This window comes from Siniperca chuatsi, linkage group LG22, assembly GCF_020085105.1.
Source record: "Siniperca chuatsi isolate FFG_IHB_CAS linkage group LG22, ASM2008510v1, whole genome shotgun sequence".
Taxonomy (NCBI): Eukaryota; Metazoa; Chordata; class Actinopteri; order Centrarchiformes; family Sinipercidae; genus Siniperca; species Siniperca chuatsi.
Window position 1 is genome coordinate 15,409,961 of NC_058063.1, and position 18,692 is coordinate 15,428,652.

The window sequence follows — 18,692 nt, forward strand, 5'->3', positions numbered from 1 at the left end:
ATTTTCTCTCTCACTTTCTGTGTCTTCTGCATCACACCAGAAACTCATACAACTCTACGTCATCCTTGCAACCCGGCACCAGCCTGTCCCGGAGCGCCACACTGCCTAGATGACATCAGAGTAGGGGCGGGGTGTAGGGTTGGTCCCACAAGCTTCAAATGGAATAATAAAAGCAGTGCAGCAAGGCTCTGTGGCGCATGCAGAGATGGGTGGGAAATGGGTGTGGCCTGGGACAGGGAAGGTCAAAGGTCAGTGGAGGGGTGTGCAGGGTTCAAATGGAAGGTGTGGGGTCTAGCCCAGGGTTGCAGACAGATTCATGAATGGGGAAGTAGGGAGAGTTTGGGGGGAAAGGGTGGCAAGGCAAGGAGGGTCAGTGCTAACTTCATGACGATTACATTTGTATTCAATTTTTTTTCACTTTTTTTTTCATCTTATGTGATTTTTTTTTGTTGTATTTTGCTTTATATTTGACTTTTTACAAATGGTATGATGACACAACTTAGGCTCAGAGTCGTGGATGGCTGAATCTACTGCTGGTTGTATGGTCGGAGGATGGAGATGGAGAGGGGTGTTATGGGAGAAACTTGAACGTTTTGTTCGCTACATGAGTTTTCAGCTGTATACACAATATAAATACATGGGGAATACTAATGCCAATATATTGGTTTAAATAATTATTTGCTATTTGTGCTCAGTTATGTACTGTACTTGCAAGTATTGCTAGTAGTCGTGTCTTACCCAAGTTGTTCCCCAATAACCTGGATTAAGTATGTGGAGTGTAGACTGCAGCTACTATTTGTTGTGGTTTTGACAGTAAAATTTGCATATTACAATGTGGTAATATGTGTTTAAAGTTATAAAATTACTAATTATCGGTCAAATACTAAACATATTCAAAATGTTAGAATTTATCTTTCTTCAATCAATAAACAATTTATAAGTACACACAGAAAGCAGTGATGTTTAGTTAGATAATATTTGACTCATAGCAAGAAAGGCGTGTCTGTTCACGCAAAATAAAAATAGGTTAATTGTTCATCATACACCGTTGAGGCTTGGTCTAATGTCTAACCATAGCCTCATCAAGCACACACACACACAGTCACATACTCTGAACAATCACGCATACATACACACACAAGCTCTGACATGCAGATATATTGTATCTTGGGATCTGTCAGTGTGACACTGCAGCAAGAAAGTTCCACCCTTCTGTCACCTCAACCAATCAGAGACCCTCTCCACAGCTCCATTGAGAAAAGCAGTGGTTAACTGATGATAGATCTAGAAAACAATAGAAAGGAAGGAGAGATCCAATCAAATAATCAGTGAGGAGAAGGAAGAGGAAGGTGTGTGAGGAAGCTGCACTGTGTTGATTCAAATCCATCTAGGATGCTGGATACACGGTGCATATTCCGGTAACCATCCTGTCATCCTTCTCTCTCACTATGGGGGTCAGTAACACACTCTTGCTGTGCTTCAATATGGTGTCTTGAGAGACTGGCTAAAAGCCAAATGACTTGATTTGTGTGTGTGTATGTGTGACCATGCTCTGTCCACAGTGCACACACAAAATGCAACATTGCAGAGCTTTTGTAAAATAGAGTGTGTACCACAAGCTCCCCAACCACTTTTTTTTGTGTGTGTTTTGCTCTGGAGGGAGCCATATCTGCCCCTCCCAACCCATCCATTGCTCCGTCCACCCCCAATGAAACAGTGCAAATGTCTCATTGCACTCTCCTGTCCCGCCTATCTGTTGAATTTTGCTGTGGGGATAGGAGAATGTGGGAGGGAAGGGAAGGCTTGGTAATGGGGGAGGGGTAAAGAGGGCATTGTGGAATAGTAATGAAGGGGAGTATTGATCAGAGTCACATGGTCTTAAAACCAAAGGGGCAGGGGAGAGTGCCTAGTTGGGGTGCCAGTTAGATGTCTTCTGTAAAAGCCAATTATTTTTTCTCCCACAATGGAAAGGGAGGGGTAAAGGTACAAAAAATAGCTTAATAAAATAGAGGAAAAGAAACAAACTCTTATTTAAAATGTAAAAGTATAATACAAAAACAACAGCAACAAAAGCATAATAGTAATGAAAACGTTAGTGACTTTAAAGATGAAATAGCAGAAGTGTTAAGTAGTACTCGGAGTTATCTCTAATGACACAAAATAAATAAAAGCTGTCAGAGGAGAGGATGCAGTCGGGGCTCTTAGGTGAAGGAGGGTTGTTGCTCTCTCTCTCTCTCTCTCTCTCTCTCTCTCTGTCCCTCTCTTTCTCCATCTCCCCTTCTCCATCTCTCTCTCCCTCTCCCTGTCACCTCTCACTCCTCACGGAGCTGCAGGCGGTAGCGGCTGTAGCGGATCTGGAAGAAGAGCCTCTCCAGCGGCGAGCGGCTCATCCCGGGGAGCCTGTAGTCCTCGTTCTGGCCCGTTCGGCGGAAGCCCAGAGACTCGTACAGCTTGTGGGCGGCCAACTTGACAGCCGTCGTGCCGAGGACCACAGCAGCGTAGTTGTTGCGCACGGCGAACTCCAGGACACGGCGACCCAGAGCCTTTGCGATGCCTTTGCCGCGGTAGCGAGAGTCCACCGACATGCGCCGCAGCTCGACCGTGTTGTCATCCTCGCGGCCCTGCGCCGCCACGATCCCAACCACACGTCCGTCGAGCACTGCCACCCAGAAACAGGAGCCTGGCACAAACAAGAGAATAAGTTTGATTAAAAAAAAAAAAAAAAATAGGTTGGTCTATATGAGCAGACTATTGCAGAGAATGTAGTTAAAGATAAACACAAAGTATTAGTTCAACATTAAATAGTGCAGAGAGTTAGGTGAGAACAACATAGCACTCACGTGTCTGTGCGGTAAATATGAAGCTGGAGCCAGCAGCCAGTTAGCTTAGCTTAGCATAAAGACTGGAAACAAGGGGAAATAGCTAGCCTGGCTCTGTCCAACGGTAACAAAATCGACCAACTAGCACCTCTACAACTCACTAATTAACACATTTATACCTCACTTGTTTAATCTGTACCAAAAAAGTGTATAACAAAAGGTTGTGGTTTAACTGACATGTCTAATGTGTTTATTAGTGAGCTTCAGAGGTGCTGGTAGATGGATTCTGGACAGAGCCAGGCTAGCCGTTTCCCCCTGTTTCCTGTCTTTGTGCTAAGCTAAGCTAACCTGCTGCTGGTGGTAGGTACATACTTACCATACAGACATGAGTGGTATTAACCTTCTCATCTAACTCAAGAACGCAAATAGGCGTATTTCCCAAAATGTCAAGCTATTGCTTTAAGATATAAAAGTTAAAAAACAGGGCCTAAAGCCTGTAAGCATGTGGTTTAGTAGTGCCATCACTGCAGTGTGAGAGCAGAGACACTGATCTCATATTAAAGAGACATTTTTCGGGATTAGTTAAAGAAATTTGGCATTTTCCAAGTTTACACATTTGTGTTGCAGGAATTTAATCTTATTTTGTACAAACTCAATTTTGTCATTTTTGCAGCAGCTCATACTGTGTAGGGTTTTGCTGTATCCCAGAGTTGATACATCAGACACTCAGACAGACACTGCTAACAGACAGACAGACAAAAAGACTAACACACATACAGACAGACAAACAAGGTTAGACCAGTGCTGATAAAAAAAAAAGTCAGCAGACAATGCTCCTCCACCAGAGTACCGCTAAGAGCTTGAATATCAACCCGTTTTAATATCGATCTACTAATATATTCGTGCTGCAATTCCTAAGCTGCTCACAGACAGAGTGATTATGCTTGTGAATTATTTCCCTTTTTGCCTTTGAATGGCATTTTCAGAGCTAATAGTTTAGGAGTGTGGGACAAAACAACGTGAACTGAGCTACAAAACATTTTTTATTTTAACTATTTGAAATCTCTCTTGCCGGCTGTGCCGCCACATCATTAGTTGAAATGTCTGTATTTCTTTTATGTTCACCTTCAGAGCTAGAAAATAGCTCCCTGCAGAAAACAATGTAAACACAACTCTAAGCCCTCTGTTATTCAAAGTCCCCACATTACCCTGGCCCAACACATCTGAAAAAACTTAAAGAAAAATCACTAGTTCACATGGTGTTGAACACGCGACTAACAGCACAGAGAAAAATGTCACAAGTAAATAATGTTATGGGTCATCATGCTTCTTTTGAAATCATTCCCCTTTGAATCCTAATCAGGTGGTTTTTAAAATGAACATAGCTCGTAGGTGCATGCCCTTGCTTAATTTCTTTTACTGATCGTAACCTTTCAAGGAAAACAACCCTCTCAACCTCCTGTTTTTTATTACGTAACCATGTTCAAACAGCCGTTCCATCAATGTCAGCAGTATTTACGGCATGTGTTGGCAGTGGTTACATGGTTTTGTGCTAAAATGCCATCTGTTTGTTAGATAAAGTAAATCTGACTCTTCCATGACTGGCAGCAGCTGACCTGCGGACAATAAGAATCTGTGTCCGTCTGTCCGTGGGCTCTGAATCCTGATTCTCTCTCTGTGTCCTTACGCTCTCTTTCCCTGCTTTTACACATAACCTCTTCTTTCCTTCATTTCTGCTGACTCACTCTTACACACATGACATCAAACACACACACAGGCGGTGACATTAACATCATGCTTCAAGCTGGAGTCCCGTGTGTTAGGAGGGATTTGATGCCCCTGCAGGCCTGTGTTAAGCTGATCCGGAGGCTTCTGTTACTGAATCAAACTGTCATATGTAGGTTGCAGCGGCAACAAAAAACCCGAGCACTCCCCGCTGTGATAGCGAGACGGGGGTATGGCATCACTGGGTGTTTCACTAATCTCTTAGGGGAGTTGTGATTTTGAATTATATGCGGGAAGGTTCATAGCTCCTTGAAGTGCTGAAAAGCCCCCTCCCAAACATCCTGAATAACTAAAAACAACACATAAGAGCATCCTGTTACCCCACTTGAGATTTTGTAGATTCACCCTGTCTGCCCAAATCAAATTTTGGTGTCAGGTACGGAGACGCTGGCGGGAAGACTTTGTACACTGGAAGTGATTGATCATAAATTCAGTCTTGTTCACTGTCTCCGAAGAAATGTAGGTCAGATGACTGAGCAGTCTACTGACATTATATTTCTGGATAGTGAATGTCTTTCACCCTTACTAAAAACATAATTTCTTGCTGCCAGTTGGGGGGCTGCCAAAGTGTGAAGTTGATTATGTGGAGCCTTGACGGATGACTGTAAATCCAAGTAGTACAGACAATCTCTCAAACAAAGTTGTAAGTGGTTAAGTGTCTCGCGGCCTTCATTAATACTATGGAACGATGTTTCATTATAGGCAGATGTCAAAGCTGGAGTGTCAACTCCTGTGGCACTCTGCTGGTATTATTATGCTCATTTGTGTGTGTGTGTTAGAGGCGTAGGAGGGGGAATGCGCTTCCATAAAGCCCTCCTGACCATCTGTCTGAACAGAGCCTGTGCCAGGAATGAGGACAGCACAGGAAAGCATGCACGCCAACCACCTCTGTGTGTATTACTTAACACTGTGTCTCAAAAACATCACTTGGATCACATGGGACAATAAACTACACTGAAAAAAAAACCCCTCACAGCTTCAACTGTGCTTTTCTTGTGAAATCTGAGCAGGGTATATTGACCTCTAAGCTTCCTGACACCACGGCTCAAGGAACTTCACATGGGCCGCATCTGACACTGCCACTTTTAAACTGCATGGATTTAGTGAGCTATCATTATTTCTGCTGGGAGCTGCAGTTTGTGGAGATGGGAAGACAGAGAAACATTACAAGAAACATCACACCTTCTAAACATCTGCATGTTATCATTGTCACTTTGAGTAAGTTAGCATGCTGATGTTAGCATGTAGCTCAAAGCACCGCTATGCTTAAGCACAGCCTCACAGAGCTGCTAGCATGGCTGTAGACTCTTAGTTTTGTTAAAGATGCCTTACAGCCCGGCACCTGAGATAGGATATGTTTAGTACCTTAGAATTATTGTTGTGAATTTTAGCTTTCTAGCATTACTTTGTGAGACAGGCTGGAGGGAGGCTGAGTTTAGAGAGTTATACAGAGTCAATCAGACTAGATTTTTTTTCTCTAGATATGCGTGATAGGTCATCTGTCCTAGATTTGGTGTGCGTGTGGACAGTTTGGCAGGTTGAATAAACGATGGATGGGAGACATTATTGTGTTCGTCTGTTGTTGGGGGAAATAGGAGAGTCGCCAAGTGGTTAGACACTGAAGAGAATATTGACTTAAAATTGTCTAATCAACCAAAAGTTGATTCAAAGGCCCAATTTTAAACTTTGTCAATCTCTCTCCTCTCAATCTTTCTACCTATTCTTATCAACCTTCCCTCTTCCCTGCTAAATACTGCCAGTTACAAGACATGAGGGGGAAGCCGCTTAGTCCCGCATGTCACAAGATTGATTGGAAAAGGGGAATGAGTAAGACTTTCTTTCCCAAAAATACCTCAACAACTCTTCCTGGGGTGTTTTTGAGCAAGTACAGCAGCTCATTGCTCAAAGCTCACAGTAGTAATACAGTGCATCGCTCATGTTTTTGTGTGTGTTATTATCCACAAGTTCAGTCCTCAAATCAGCCACGTGTCCATTAACAGACGTGTGTGCCTTGAGATAAAAGTGGAAGGTTGGGAAGGGTTGATGCTGTTGGGACAAGCTAATCTTGCCCTTTTTTTAAATGTTTCCTCCTCCTTATATTCTCCATCCTGCTTTCCAACAAAATACCGCAGATAACAATTCATAAGGGAGAAGCTGCTTAGTCCTGCATGTCACCACAAGATTGATTAGAGAGCAGGAATGAATAAGAGTCTGTTTTCAAAAAAGTCCTCAACATTTTCCTGTTGTGCTTTTGAGCAAGTCACTAAGCCCCCCGTTGCAGTACTGCTGCTCATTGCTAAAGAGTAGAATTTAATACAGTATTAATACAGTGCACCGCCCATGTTTTAGTGTGTGTAACTGAGGCCGGAAAGTCATATGAATGTGCTTATTCACTCAGAAAAAGGAGTTAGAAAAAGAGGGGAAAGAGGACAATGAAGAAGAAGAAGTCATTCATCTGTCCTCTCTGACAGAGGAGGAGGTGGGAGGCGAGGCATCTGTGTTAACAGTAATAGTGATGAGCCTGAAAGGATCCATTATTGCTGCTAGGGCATACAAACACAGCAGGGGGGAGGGAAAATCTACCATTATTACAGAGGGGGAGGGGGACCTGAAGAAAACAGATGATCTCAAGACAAGAAATAAATCAAGGCAGAGTGAAGCGAGAAAGACAGGAAGAGCTTTGAGCGCTGGAAATAATTTGTAATGATTCTCATCCAAGCAAAAATCTGCTTCTTAATGCGACAGAACTAATTTCTGTAACTACTTTACAAGGATATTAATATGCCTCCATGCTTTTGTGTGTGTGTGTGTGGGGGGGGTCATATCATGTTGTGATATGAACCATGTACTAAAAACCGAGAAACCGCACACATACTCAAACGCTTGCACAGTACAGGAACGCACACACAGCAACAGTTTTTTTAATGGTGTCTAACAAGATTATTCTCTTTTCCTTCAGATGAAACCTAGAGGGCTAATTCAGTTGATAAGTGTTTAGGCTAGACGCCGCCTGTGCTGTGCTGTAGTTCACTCCTCTTTGAGCCAAACGCTGTCCTGAGCAGTCCGTGGGTGTAAGCCCTGACGAAAGCTCATAAGTGGCTTGACTCTATTCTCTGTGTATTGTTTCAATTTGCTTAGTGGTCTAATAATTAAACTGTGAATTTCTGGTTATATTTATGTGTTATTTTTACATGTCTCCGCAGCATGTGTGTCATTGTTGCAGGGTACGTTAAGCACCAGTGATTTATGTTTCAGGAGTGGCTCTGGGTTGAAACTGTTGCATCAATGCATGATTAATCTGACCCTGCCAGGCATTAAATGGCGAGTAGGCATTGCAGCTGATGTGAATAAATCCACCTTGTATACATGTGGTGCAATATCAGACTATGTTAAAGCATCATTTTCTATCCTAACAATCAATTTTTACATGTTTTTTTGTCTAAAGAGACATGTATGTTGGCTATCAAATGTAATCCTATAAAACCAATGGACACCCACAAAATCACCAAATGCAGCTTTTTTTTGACATTTACGTTGTCATACATATATTTCTTTTATAATATATCCATGACCCAAAACCCTTGAGTGGTCATTTTGGACTGCTTTAACTTTAGAGCATGTAGACAGCGGCTGCAGCCAGCTAGTAAAGAGTGAAAAATAATCTGCTACTATAAAAGAAAGGTTCATATTCAGTTTATTTTGATGTAATTTATGTCTTTATCTATTTATTTTAATGTACAATGTTTCCCTTTAAAGAAGAAATGCTTAAGATGCTTTTGAAAGGGATTTTTTGTGTTGTTTGATCCTATACGACACATGCACCCTTCCTCATGCCCTTCCATACAACCACACAGACACACACACACACACACACACACGGGGTGTGCATGAGAGTATGGATTAGCCTGTCACATATAACCCATGCATCAGCAGTTTCTCCCTCCATCATGGACAAATGAGGATGAGAGGAGGTGACCGTCAAACACAGGACACACTTCAGATGTGTACACAAACACACAACAGTGCAATTACAGAAAATGAATAATTCAAGAGTATTAAAGCCTGGGTTTACAGTAGAAGAAGAAGCCTTTAACATCAATTTAGCCTTTAAGCCAAACCCAATATGCAAAAGAGACTCCCTTACTCATGCAGCCTCCCCTGTTACATTTCCATTAGCTCATTATCTGGCCCTTTACTGTTGGTTTTACTGCCTTCCTGCCCATCAACGCATTACGCATGTTTGTTTGTATGCAAGCATGCAGGTACATGCCCAATTTTTACACACGTGCTACACTTCACTGTGTGCATGCCATTGTCCATATAGTTGCTACTGCTACAGCCTGAGCCCCTCTCTCCCCCCCTTTCGTTCCCAGGGTCAAAGGCCATCAGACTGGGCTTCACACCAACATGAAAAATGTGACTCTAACCTATTACATCTAGACCTGCATATATTGTTCCTGTGTAAATCAAAACCAAGCTGGTGTGGCTCAAGCTGCACACAAGTAATCACTCACTTATTGATGACAGGCTTTAAAATTGCTTATCTGTTAGTGATCAAGCGTTGTGATTGGTGTCCAGAGAGTCAAGGTAGCGAGAAATTGCCCAATCCTGCAATTAATGAAGCAGCCGTTGACGTGTCATCTACTCTTTCAAATGAGTGTCTTTGTTCAGTATTGATTTAAACAGAATGTGAAACAAAAGATACACATCTTCATGTACTTGCAGTGTGCAGCTAAAGTAATGGACTGGTGTGCTCTCCAGTTTCTCAGTATGTACAGGCTGGGAACAGCAGAGTCAGCCAGTGATGTGAAGGACAACATGACTAACATTGTGACAGGCTGAAAATGTATTGGATATTAAGATTTTGGAGTGGCGATATTCTAAAATTATGTCATTATGTATGACTATCGGGGAATTAATGTGTCTGGATAGTACATTTGATTCTGCGTAGATCTGTTGGCTTCTTCTGTTTGCAACAAATATACAGACATTTTTGATGGTATTTGTACTGCAGCCTCATGGTTAAAGGAATAGTTTGACATTTTGGGAAATATGCTTATTCACTAGCCAGGCTAGCTGTTCCCCCTGTTTCCAGTCTTTGTGCTAAGCTAAGCTAGCCAGCTGTAGCTTCATATTTAGTGTACAGACCTGACAGTGGTTTAGATCTTCTCATCTAACGCTCAAAAATAATAAGCATATTTCTCAAAATGTCGAACAATTCCTCTAATATTGTCTTGCAACTAGGGCTGCAAATTATTTTCAGTGTTGTTTATTTTATGATTAATTGTTTAGTCTCTAAAATGTCATAAAATAGTGAAATCATTGTTTTCTAGAGCGCAGGGGAACGTCTACAAATTGCTTGTTTTGTCCAACGAACAGTCCAAAAGCCAAAGAGATTCAATTTACAACGATATAAAACTGAGAAAAGCAGTAAAGCCTCACATTTCAAAAGCTGGAAACAACAAATATTTGGCATTTTTTCTTGAAAAATGATGATTCATCGATTATCAAAATAGTGATTGATGAGTCTAATTGACTAATTGTTTCAGCACTTGTGAATGTGTGCAGTAACCTGAATGTTGCCACTTTGCTCTATATCTGTGTTAATTTGACCTTTTTACCTACAGCATAGAAATGAGCTAGTTTCTAATTCTGTTGAAGTGAATGTAATTGCCAGCTGCCACTGATAAATGAACGGATGAATAGTAAATTACATTTTCTTTTGAAAGAGACTGAAGGCTGTTTCCTTGGCTGGGAGGAAACATCACTTCCTCTGTGCCAGGATGATGGATAACCCAGTTGGCCACTGCAGCACTTACTCTGCACCTTCAGCGTAGATGGAAATAGAGAGGAAGAGGAGGAAGAGCGATACAGGTGGGAGAGAGAAAGAAGATAATGCTGTGGCTCAGACCGCAATAGGAGGGAGTGTTAGGAGGAGAAAGGATAAAAAGAAGGATGCCTGATAATCCGAGGTGCTCAGCGGTCAGAAATATACCCAGGAGATCCTTTTGTCTGTGTGTTAACCAGCAAACTTTATTTCTCTTTCTTTCTCACCCACACACTTAAATATATCTTATAGTTGAGGTGCGCTCTCCTCCCCAGATGCCCCCATTTTCTATCTAGCACTCACCTCCTTCACACATTTTCCCTTTCTCTCTCTCTCTCTCTCTGTCGTTCAGAGCTAAAATAAGCACAGCAGGTACCAGTGGAGGAAGCCCCACAACACACACACACACACACGCCACAATGAGACTGACTGGCAGGTATTATAATATCTCCTACATTGATGAGACTCTGCAGTGGTCATGACGCCTCATTAAACAGCCAGTATTACTAAGTGGGTATCACTTCCAGCCGGGGAGGATTTGGCTCGGTGTCTAGTGTTGCCCTCATCATATTACTTTCACTTTTTAGGCACTAAGCTGCTTCAGAGTGACCTATAGTGATTGAGCAAGTAAAGATTACAAGGAATGGGGTATGTCGCCCGCCTACTGCTTGAACATGAGGGGAAACCGCCTTCTTTCTGTATTTACAGTCGGTTTCCCTTTTCAGAGAAGCTGTTTAAAATATGGCCATCTTTTGGCCCTGTGGGATTAAGTGATGGAGAGTCGCAGTAACGATAACTCAGACATTAATTTCCTATAAGAGGAGCGAAACAACCTATCTCATCAAACACTATTTGATGAGATAGGTGCTGACATGAAACCAGGCCCGTGACACAATGAGAAACGCTGGAGAAATGTGCAAATGAACACAACAGTAAAGGCGCCATAAGCAATCACATTGACAAAGCTGGTTTGTTGCTGTTGCCTGGAAAGTGTTGTTACCAGAGACAAATATTTTTAGCAGCTTACTAAAGCTCTGGGAGGCAAAAAAAAAGTTAGCTTAGCAGCCCAAGACATCCAAAAAGATAGCTTGCTAGTCTGCCCTAGCTTGTTCATTAAAAATCTTCAGATTACATTTTCCAAAAATATGCTTATAGATTATATTTAGGAAAAAATACCTAGTGAAGTGTAAAATACACAAATAGTGCACACAATGAAACAGACACAAACCAGTCATGTCATGTTTTGTCTGCACAACTGACTCCAGTTCTCCAGATGGAGTCGAGTTTGGCATGTTCACACAGGCGAGACGAGTCCTGCAACTGGTCAGCAATTTTTATGACACTGTTTGTGGTTTTCTTCCGAATAGTCTAGCTTTCTAGCTTCTAGCTGTAGTATGACTCAGTGGTAGTTTTAGTTTAATTTAAACAGATTTTCTTGTTTGGAGGAACTTGCAAGTCTTGTCTGATCAAACATTCACATGAATTAATAAACATGTATATTCAAATTTTTCAGTGCAGAAGTACAAAGAGATTAGGTGAGAGTAGTACAAGGAATCAGTCAGCTGCTCGTCGATAAAGGCTTACAGATAAGTCAAATGTCTTTTTGCTATAGCTTTCTATGAGAAAAATAATTTCATTTGATCAGAGTCTTTTGTCTTAATTTACAGTTTCTTTCAACAAATGCGCTGTAGTTGTTAACACACCATTGGTGGACATATTGATTGCCAGATTGACGCATAATTGGTTTATCGCTTCCAAGGAAGGACAGAGAAAGATGGATGGAAAGAGGAATAGTCAGAGTGTGCCAGCCAAGGTTATTATTGGTAACAAAAACAAACGAAAAAGCGAAAAATTAAACGTGAAAAAACATTTTCATTAACTGAAATAAAAATAAAAACAAGGCTTTACAAAAAAACGATAACTAACTGAAACTGTATTGTGTGTTTACAAAAGGAACTAAAACAAACTACAATTATAGAGAAATGTCCTTAGTTTCATACACAAGCCTAATATTTCAGGTGGATATTAAATCTATCTTCCAGTCTTTTAGCTGTGCCACTTTTTTACGCCAGCTGTCAGCACCTCACGGTCCGTGTGGCCAATCCGTCGACGCCACGGCTCGCATCATGGCGGCAGCAAAAGTCAGTCCCATTTGGGAATATGACTGTGTCAAAGATAAAAGCAAGTGCCTTTTAGTAGTGGGAGGTGATAAAATATGTGAAACATTTCTCAAGGAGAAAAATCCCACGAATATGAAAGTCCTTTTGAAAAAATTGCACAAGCAGGCTAACCTAGCTTAATTTAGCAAGCTAAGGGACAGCGTCAGCCCCCCTCCCCCAAAAGAAAAGCGGACGTTAGATCCAGGCCAGGCAGTACGAATGTACTGTAGTATGATGTTTTGTTTTTTACTACGCAATACTTTTTCTGACCTTTTTGAATATCGCCTCTGACAAATACCCCATATTACAAATAAAAACTAACACTAAAACTAATAAAAGCTAAACTAAAACTATTTTCAAAAATAAAAACTAAACTAGCAAACTCGCTTTAACAACTAATTAAACCTAAACTGAAATTGAAAACAAAAAATCAAAACGGAATAAAAACTAATGAAAAATGCAAAACTGTAATAACCTAGATATTTTGATTTTCAGTATTTTAATTGCATCAATTTGAATTTGTCAAGCTTTTACTGAACTGTTGAATTTGAACAATAAGAGTCCGTAATCCTTTATAAGCTCAACCTGACTTGTGGAATCTGAATCCAGACTGAGAATATTGAGTGATTACAGGTTTAATTCATATTCAGCTTCAAATGATTCTGTCTCATTTCAAACTGAGCTTCGATTAAATTCAATATGGATCAATTTGCGTATAAAACTCTACTAGCGTCTGTTTTTGTCTTTTTTTTGTACAGCCATATACATTTACTCCCAGCCATTGTCCATTCAATTTGCTTTACAACCTCTCTGCCCACACACACACAATCACACACACCCACTTTTTTATGTGGCACATGAAAGAGGTGACAGCTGGCCGCAAGTGGCAGCAGAGTGAGTGATCACAACACACACACAGAGGAGATAAGAGTATTGATTGGTGTAGTCGCTCCATGTGTACAGGGACAGCTCCAGTCAGCTCAGTTAGTCTTCCTCTATTACCCAAGCAGTCTGCTTTCAGTGTCCACTTATTAAAGTTTATTCAATTCTTAATTGCTTAATTGTCAAAAAATGTAAAGAATGGGTAACTGAGGGCATGCTTAAAGTATCCCCTCTTTCTCTCCCTTTCTCCCTGTCTTTGGATCTCTTTTCCTCTCTGCATTTAAAGTAGCGTTTCTCCTTTAAGTTGATCAATTGCTGATTTGCAGCAAAACAACATTTAGATTCTCTTGATCATCCACCACGCCAAGACGCTCAGTTATTAAACACTGATTAAAAATGATGTTTTAAGCTCCAAAAGATGAAGCCTCACCAGATTTAATTCCCTCACAGACACACACACACACACACACACACACGATCCTTATGTTGCCTCCTTGCAAAAACTTTTTCGTATCCGTGCAGCAAACTCTCAAACATTAATCTTGACTGTTATCCGTATTTACTGAAGAAACATTTTGTCCAGCATTACAGAGATAATTCCTTAACAAGTAAATTTCCAACTTGTTTCACTCGTTCCTGCAGTTCACCTACCCAGTGTTCATTGTGGACAACGCGTTCTGAGATGTTGACAGAGGAGCAGACACAATCTATCACATACTGTTTCAGTGCAGTTTAGAAGATCCACTCAAAACTTTTTGCTGAATAGCAAAGTTAGCTTCTTGGTGAAGCTAAAATCAAATCAAAGTTAATGTTTTGGAAAAAAAATACTTGGGTATTATTTACAAAGAGTTTAAGTCAAAAACTAGTTATCAACATAAGCAAACAACCCCGCAACTGGCATCAGATTTTGAATCAAATGTTGCTAAATTTTGATTGGTGCACAGAAGTATGTGACAGGACATCACCTTTTTCCATCTGAGCCCCGCCCACTTAAAACCAGTGAGAAGAGCGCAGAGAAAAAAACACAGAAATCTCTCCTGTAAAATAACCGAAACTCTTTGCTCATGTAGGATCTCGTCGCTCTGACTGAGAAGCGGATGGAGAAAATATGTTTTCAGGGCCTTTAAGTTCATCAAGCTCTCCTCTGTACATAATCACACACTCCTCCGTGCTACCTGCCATGTCATCCATGTACACACTTCAAATAAAAAACACACACACCACAACAAATGACAGTTACGTGAGAGGTGCCTCTCTATCAGGACTGCATGTTGGTGCCCAGGTGTTCGTCCCCCCTGGGCCCATTCAGTTTGCATGGCTATAATCATTAGCATTGTCCAAGAGCAGTGGTGCCTGACCCCCTCTAAACCATCACGGCCCTGCAGCAATAATGGGAATGCTAAATTGCAATTGTGTATGCAGTGGATTACCAGGCCAGAGGGCACAATGTCAGAGAGAAAGAGACAATGGGGGGCAATTGACTGGCTTAACTAACACCTGCTTTTTATATTGCCCACGTGGTTTGGGTTAACAGGGGATAAATGTGTCTAAGAAGTTACAGGGCAGGGTGATGAATGAAAATATGTCATGTGTTTGTGGTTGGCCATCGCTCACACCTCAAAACTCAACTCCCCAAGAGAATGAATAGTTTGAGATGACACTAGAGGTGGATTGATTTTTCCAATTAGAGACTTTAGTGGAGGAAATGAGCCTTGCCGACACTGAGTGTACTGCAGAAAGTGTATCAGCAGTTTCCTCCATGCGATCAATAGCCCTGTGATGCAACCCCCCCCCCTCGCTGCCTGTGAGAGGAAGCAAGTGGGGGAAGGAGTGGAGAAAGAGACAGGGGAGGAGGGGTGGGAAAGAAGAGTGGAGGAGAAGGAAAGCAGAGAGACGACCTGCATATTTGTTGAGTTGCCTCTGGACTGACTCTCTAGACCCAGTCGGTTTTACAGTTTCAAGTATGTGTAAGTCACCTGCCCTTCATCTAGTTACTCAAGGTTTTTGTTTTTTATCCGTCCTGCTGTAGCAAAATTACAGGCCCTAACTTTTTATAGTGTGGATAGAGGGTTTTTATACCTTATCTTTATCATCATTCCTCTTGATTCCTTTTTAAAATCAGCACCGGTGGTGGAGCATCGCCAACTGACAAACCAGACAATGTGTATTTATCTCATTAGTCACACTACAGTGAGAACAGTGACGTTTCTCCCTTGTCTTACCTGTGGGTGTCATGTAATAAGCCTCTATGTCAGCCATGTCCGTGTGCAGAGCACAGTCCAGATAACTCTGGATAACTTTCCTGCTGTAGTAGTAGCGCGCACCCATGAGAATGAGGGGTGCACAGCAGGTCAGCGTGACGGATTTGGTCACGAAAAAGCACATTACTATGGAGAAATGGAAGAAAAATAAACGAAACCTGTCAGAAAAGAGAATCACATGTTTGATTTTGGCAGAAATTGACCCCACACAGACACAGAAGAGGCAATATGACATTTGTAAGCATCAATAAGTGAAACAGTTACATCAAATTCTGTTATGGAGGTACAATATGAACATTTTGATAAAGAGAGATTAGGATTAGTTTCACACAAGGCTGCAAAGAAACATTCATCACACTGTGAAGTAAGACACATTAGTACAGCTGGAGGAGCACACAATGTGACAGGGTAAAACTAAAACAGGGTAGGCTTTCGGTAGAGAGGGCATGTTAGTATTGAATTCATCAAACCAGTTCAGTCCATATTGGAGTAATTAGCCGGCTGTGACGCTGGGGGGCGCACAGGGAAACACAAACAAGCAGGCGGGATGCTGCATAGCGTGTTGTTGCGTGGCATGCAATAACCTAGTAGTTAGTTTACTCCACTGCACCCCAGCGTGGTGTGAAACATCAGCATGACATGTAGAAGGGACTTGATACTCTATTAAAGAGAATTTCAACTATCAGTCACTAAGACACATTCAGACCGCTGTGAAATACAATTTGTTTGGCTTTTACAGGCGTCTAATGAGTCTAAATACCGCCAAATTGACACAGCAGGCTACTTTTTCATGCCAAAACTGTATGGATTTTGAGTTTGTAGCAGCTTGTTTGATCCTGACGTGCCTAACGGCACCGGTCACGATACATGAGGCTTTAATCTGCGCCGGCAACATCAACAAAAGCCAAACGAGATCACAGTGCATGACTGGCGCATTGGCTGCTGAGCAGAGGCGGAGGAGGGGGGCGTGGGGAGCGCCCGCACGCTGCGTGTGCGCGCCTCGGGGGATTGTGGGTTGGGGTGCGCGGGGGAGTGCTTTTTGGGTACGTGCGCGCACCCTGTGGGCCAATCCTCAAATTCATTCACTCATTCATACACGGCACCGGCATGTCATCACATCATCAGCGGGCCCGCCGGTTATACACGTGCACCATGCGCCTGGCCATGCCTTTTGTTGCATGATGAGCAACATGCCGGTGTGTGCCGGCGGAAAGAGAGCCGCGCTGGCACAGTGTGGTGCTGCAACAGATTTCAACTTAACTGTACATCGCCTTCAGGGCCGGATAGTGCAGAGAAACGTTAGATTTGTGTGGGATTTAAGACAAGTTTCTCAAATAAATCCCATTAGGATGTGATCTTAGAAATAACTCCCATATACATAATTAATGTTAGGGATTATGTCGAAGTTTTCTACAGCATTAGAAACGTGGGTCTGAAACCTAATATGAAGATAAATAACACAGTATAGGACACATGATGCAAGGCAGGGAGGGTACTTACCTGTCAGAAGAGCATATAAAAACTGAGTCTTGGGCTGCTGCCTGAGCCCCCTAAACGCCGTGTTGGGTATCCTCTCCATAATACCCTCGTAAAAGATGCGCCGCACCTCCTCTTGATCCCCGCGCTCGAACTCGCGGATAAAAACCGCATCTTTCCTCACATCCTTGGCCTCGGTGGGGTTCAGAGCCGCGCTGGACGGAGGAGAGCTCCACATGATCGACTCTTTTTTGGTCCCAGGTATAGCATCGTGTTCGTCCGCAACAATTTTAGTCTCGCAAACCATTTTGGGAGACGAAAAATGCATGCAACTGGCCGCAAAAAACAACTACAGTTAGGAAAAAGGGGGAAGAATGAGAGTGAAAATGGATGATGCGTGATATTTTCTTAAAAAACAGAGAAACGATGAAGGGGATAAGACGAAGGGGGATGTTCTGCTGCAACCCTGAGCGTTTCTGACGACCAAGACTTGCCGGTGTGATTCAAGCAGTATTTATAAACGGGCAGGGCGGGTAGATTCAGGTTCAGGGGTTGGGGTGGTCCTCTCGCTGCACAGATTGGTGGAAGCGGTACGCCGTTAAATGCTGGTGGGCGAGGGAGGAGGGAGAGACAGACACAGTCGCTCTCTCTGCATCTGATCAGGCTTGTGTGTGTGTGTGTGTGTGTGTGTTTTGAGGATGTGGGCCCATGAGGCGGGGGGTGCGATGGTGAGATTGCGTAGAGAGGTTGTTTCTGAACAGGTTTTTCTTCATTATGTCTTTTTTAAATGAGGAGGATCCCCCGGTTTGTTGAGATACCATGGCTGTAAAGGATGCGAAAAGCAGCACAAAGGCGCAAGGTAAAGCGTGGGCGATGCGTCAAACAGGAGGAAATCCCAGTAACAGGGCGGCTGCAGCTTAGAAAAAGCTCTTATGCTGTTTATAATTTAAAAAATGAGCTTATAATAATTTATAATGTAGGTTTATAATTAAATACGAGGTGAAAATAGTTAGATTCGGTGGACATCTCCGTTGTTGCGCAGATACATAAGCTACTGTGACAATGAGGGAGTGGAATAGACTCTAAAATAAGACTTATACGTTTCTATCCTGATGTGAATCGGCATTAAAAGGACACTATAAAGCCTTAAATAGTCGATCTTCTGTCTGGGCACTGTCTGCACATACAGGCTCACACTGGGCTGCGCAGCCTCCTCTGCCTGTTGACTGACAGCTCTGCTGCACTGCAGTGATTCCTCCGCGGCTTCCCTTCGCTTTGTCGCCCTGCTCCTGTCATACATCAGTCCTAACGTGGAGATTAGATCTCGCCTTACTGTGCATCTGAAACCTCCTACTGGCCTATCTGTCGGCGACTTGCACCGCACACACCAGCGACGACAATACCGGATTCATGCACGACTGTGGCGGCGGCGGTGGTGATGATGATGATGATGATGATGATGATGCTCGATTCGGCCCTTTGT

General features: G+C 42.4%; 1 protein-coding gene across 1 annotated transcript; it reads right to left on the reverse strand.

Annotated features, from left to right (window-relative positions):
• Positions 1-124: 124 nt before the first annotated feature.
• nat8l (N-acetyltransferase 8-like) lies at positions 125-17,807 on the reverse strand. The gene is made up of 3 exons (XM_044183590.1): positions 17,234-17,807; positions 15,695-15,859; positions 125-2,680 (listed from the first exon to the last, which is right to left on the reverse strand). The coding sequence occupies exons 1-3, from the start codon at positions 17,535-17,537 to the stop codon at positions 2,313-2,315; spliced, it is 837 nt and encodes a 278-aa protein (XP_044039525.1). The 5' UTR covers positions 17,538-17,807; the 3' UTR covers positions 125-2,312.
• Positions 17,808-18,692: the final 885 nt, after the last annotated feature.

Coding starts and splice junctions, on each gene's coding strand:
- nat8l (XM_044183590.1), bottom strand. CDS start 17,537: ATGCATTTTTCGTCTCCCAAAATGGTTTGCGAGACTAAAATTGTTGCG. Junction 15,860..17,233: donor TTTATATGCTCTTCTGACAG/GTAAGTACCCTC, acceptor ATTTCTCCATAG/TAATGTGCTTTTTCGTGACC. Junction 2,681..15,694: donor TTATTACATGACACCCACAG/GTAAGACAAGGG, acceptor TGTTTGTGCCAG/GCTCCTGTTTCTGGGTGGCA.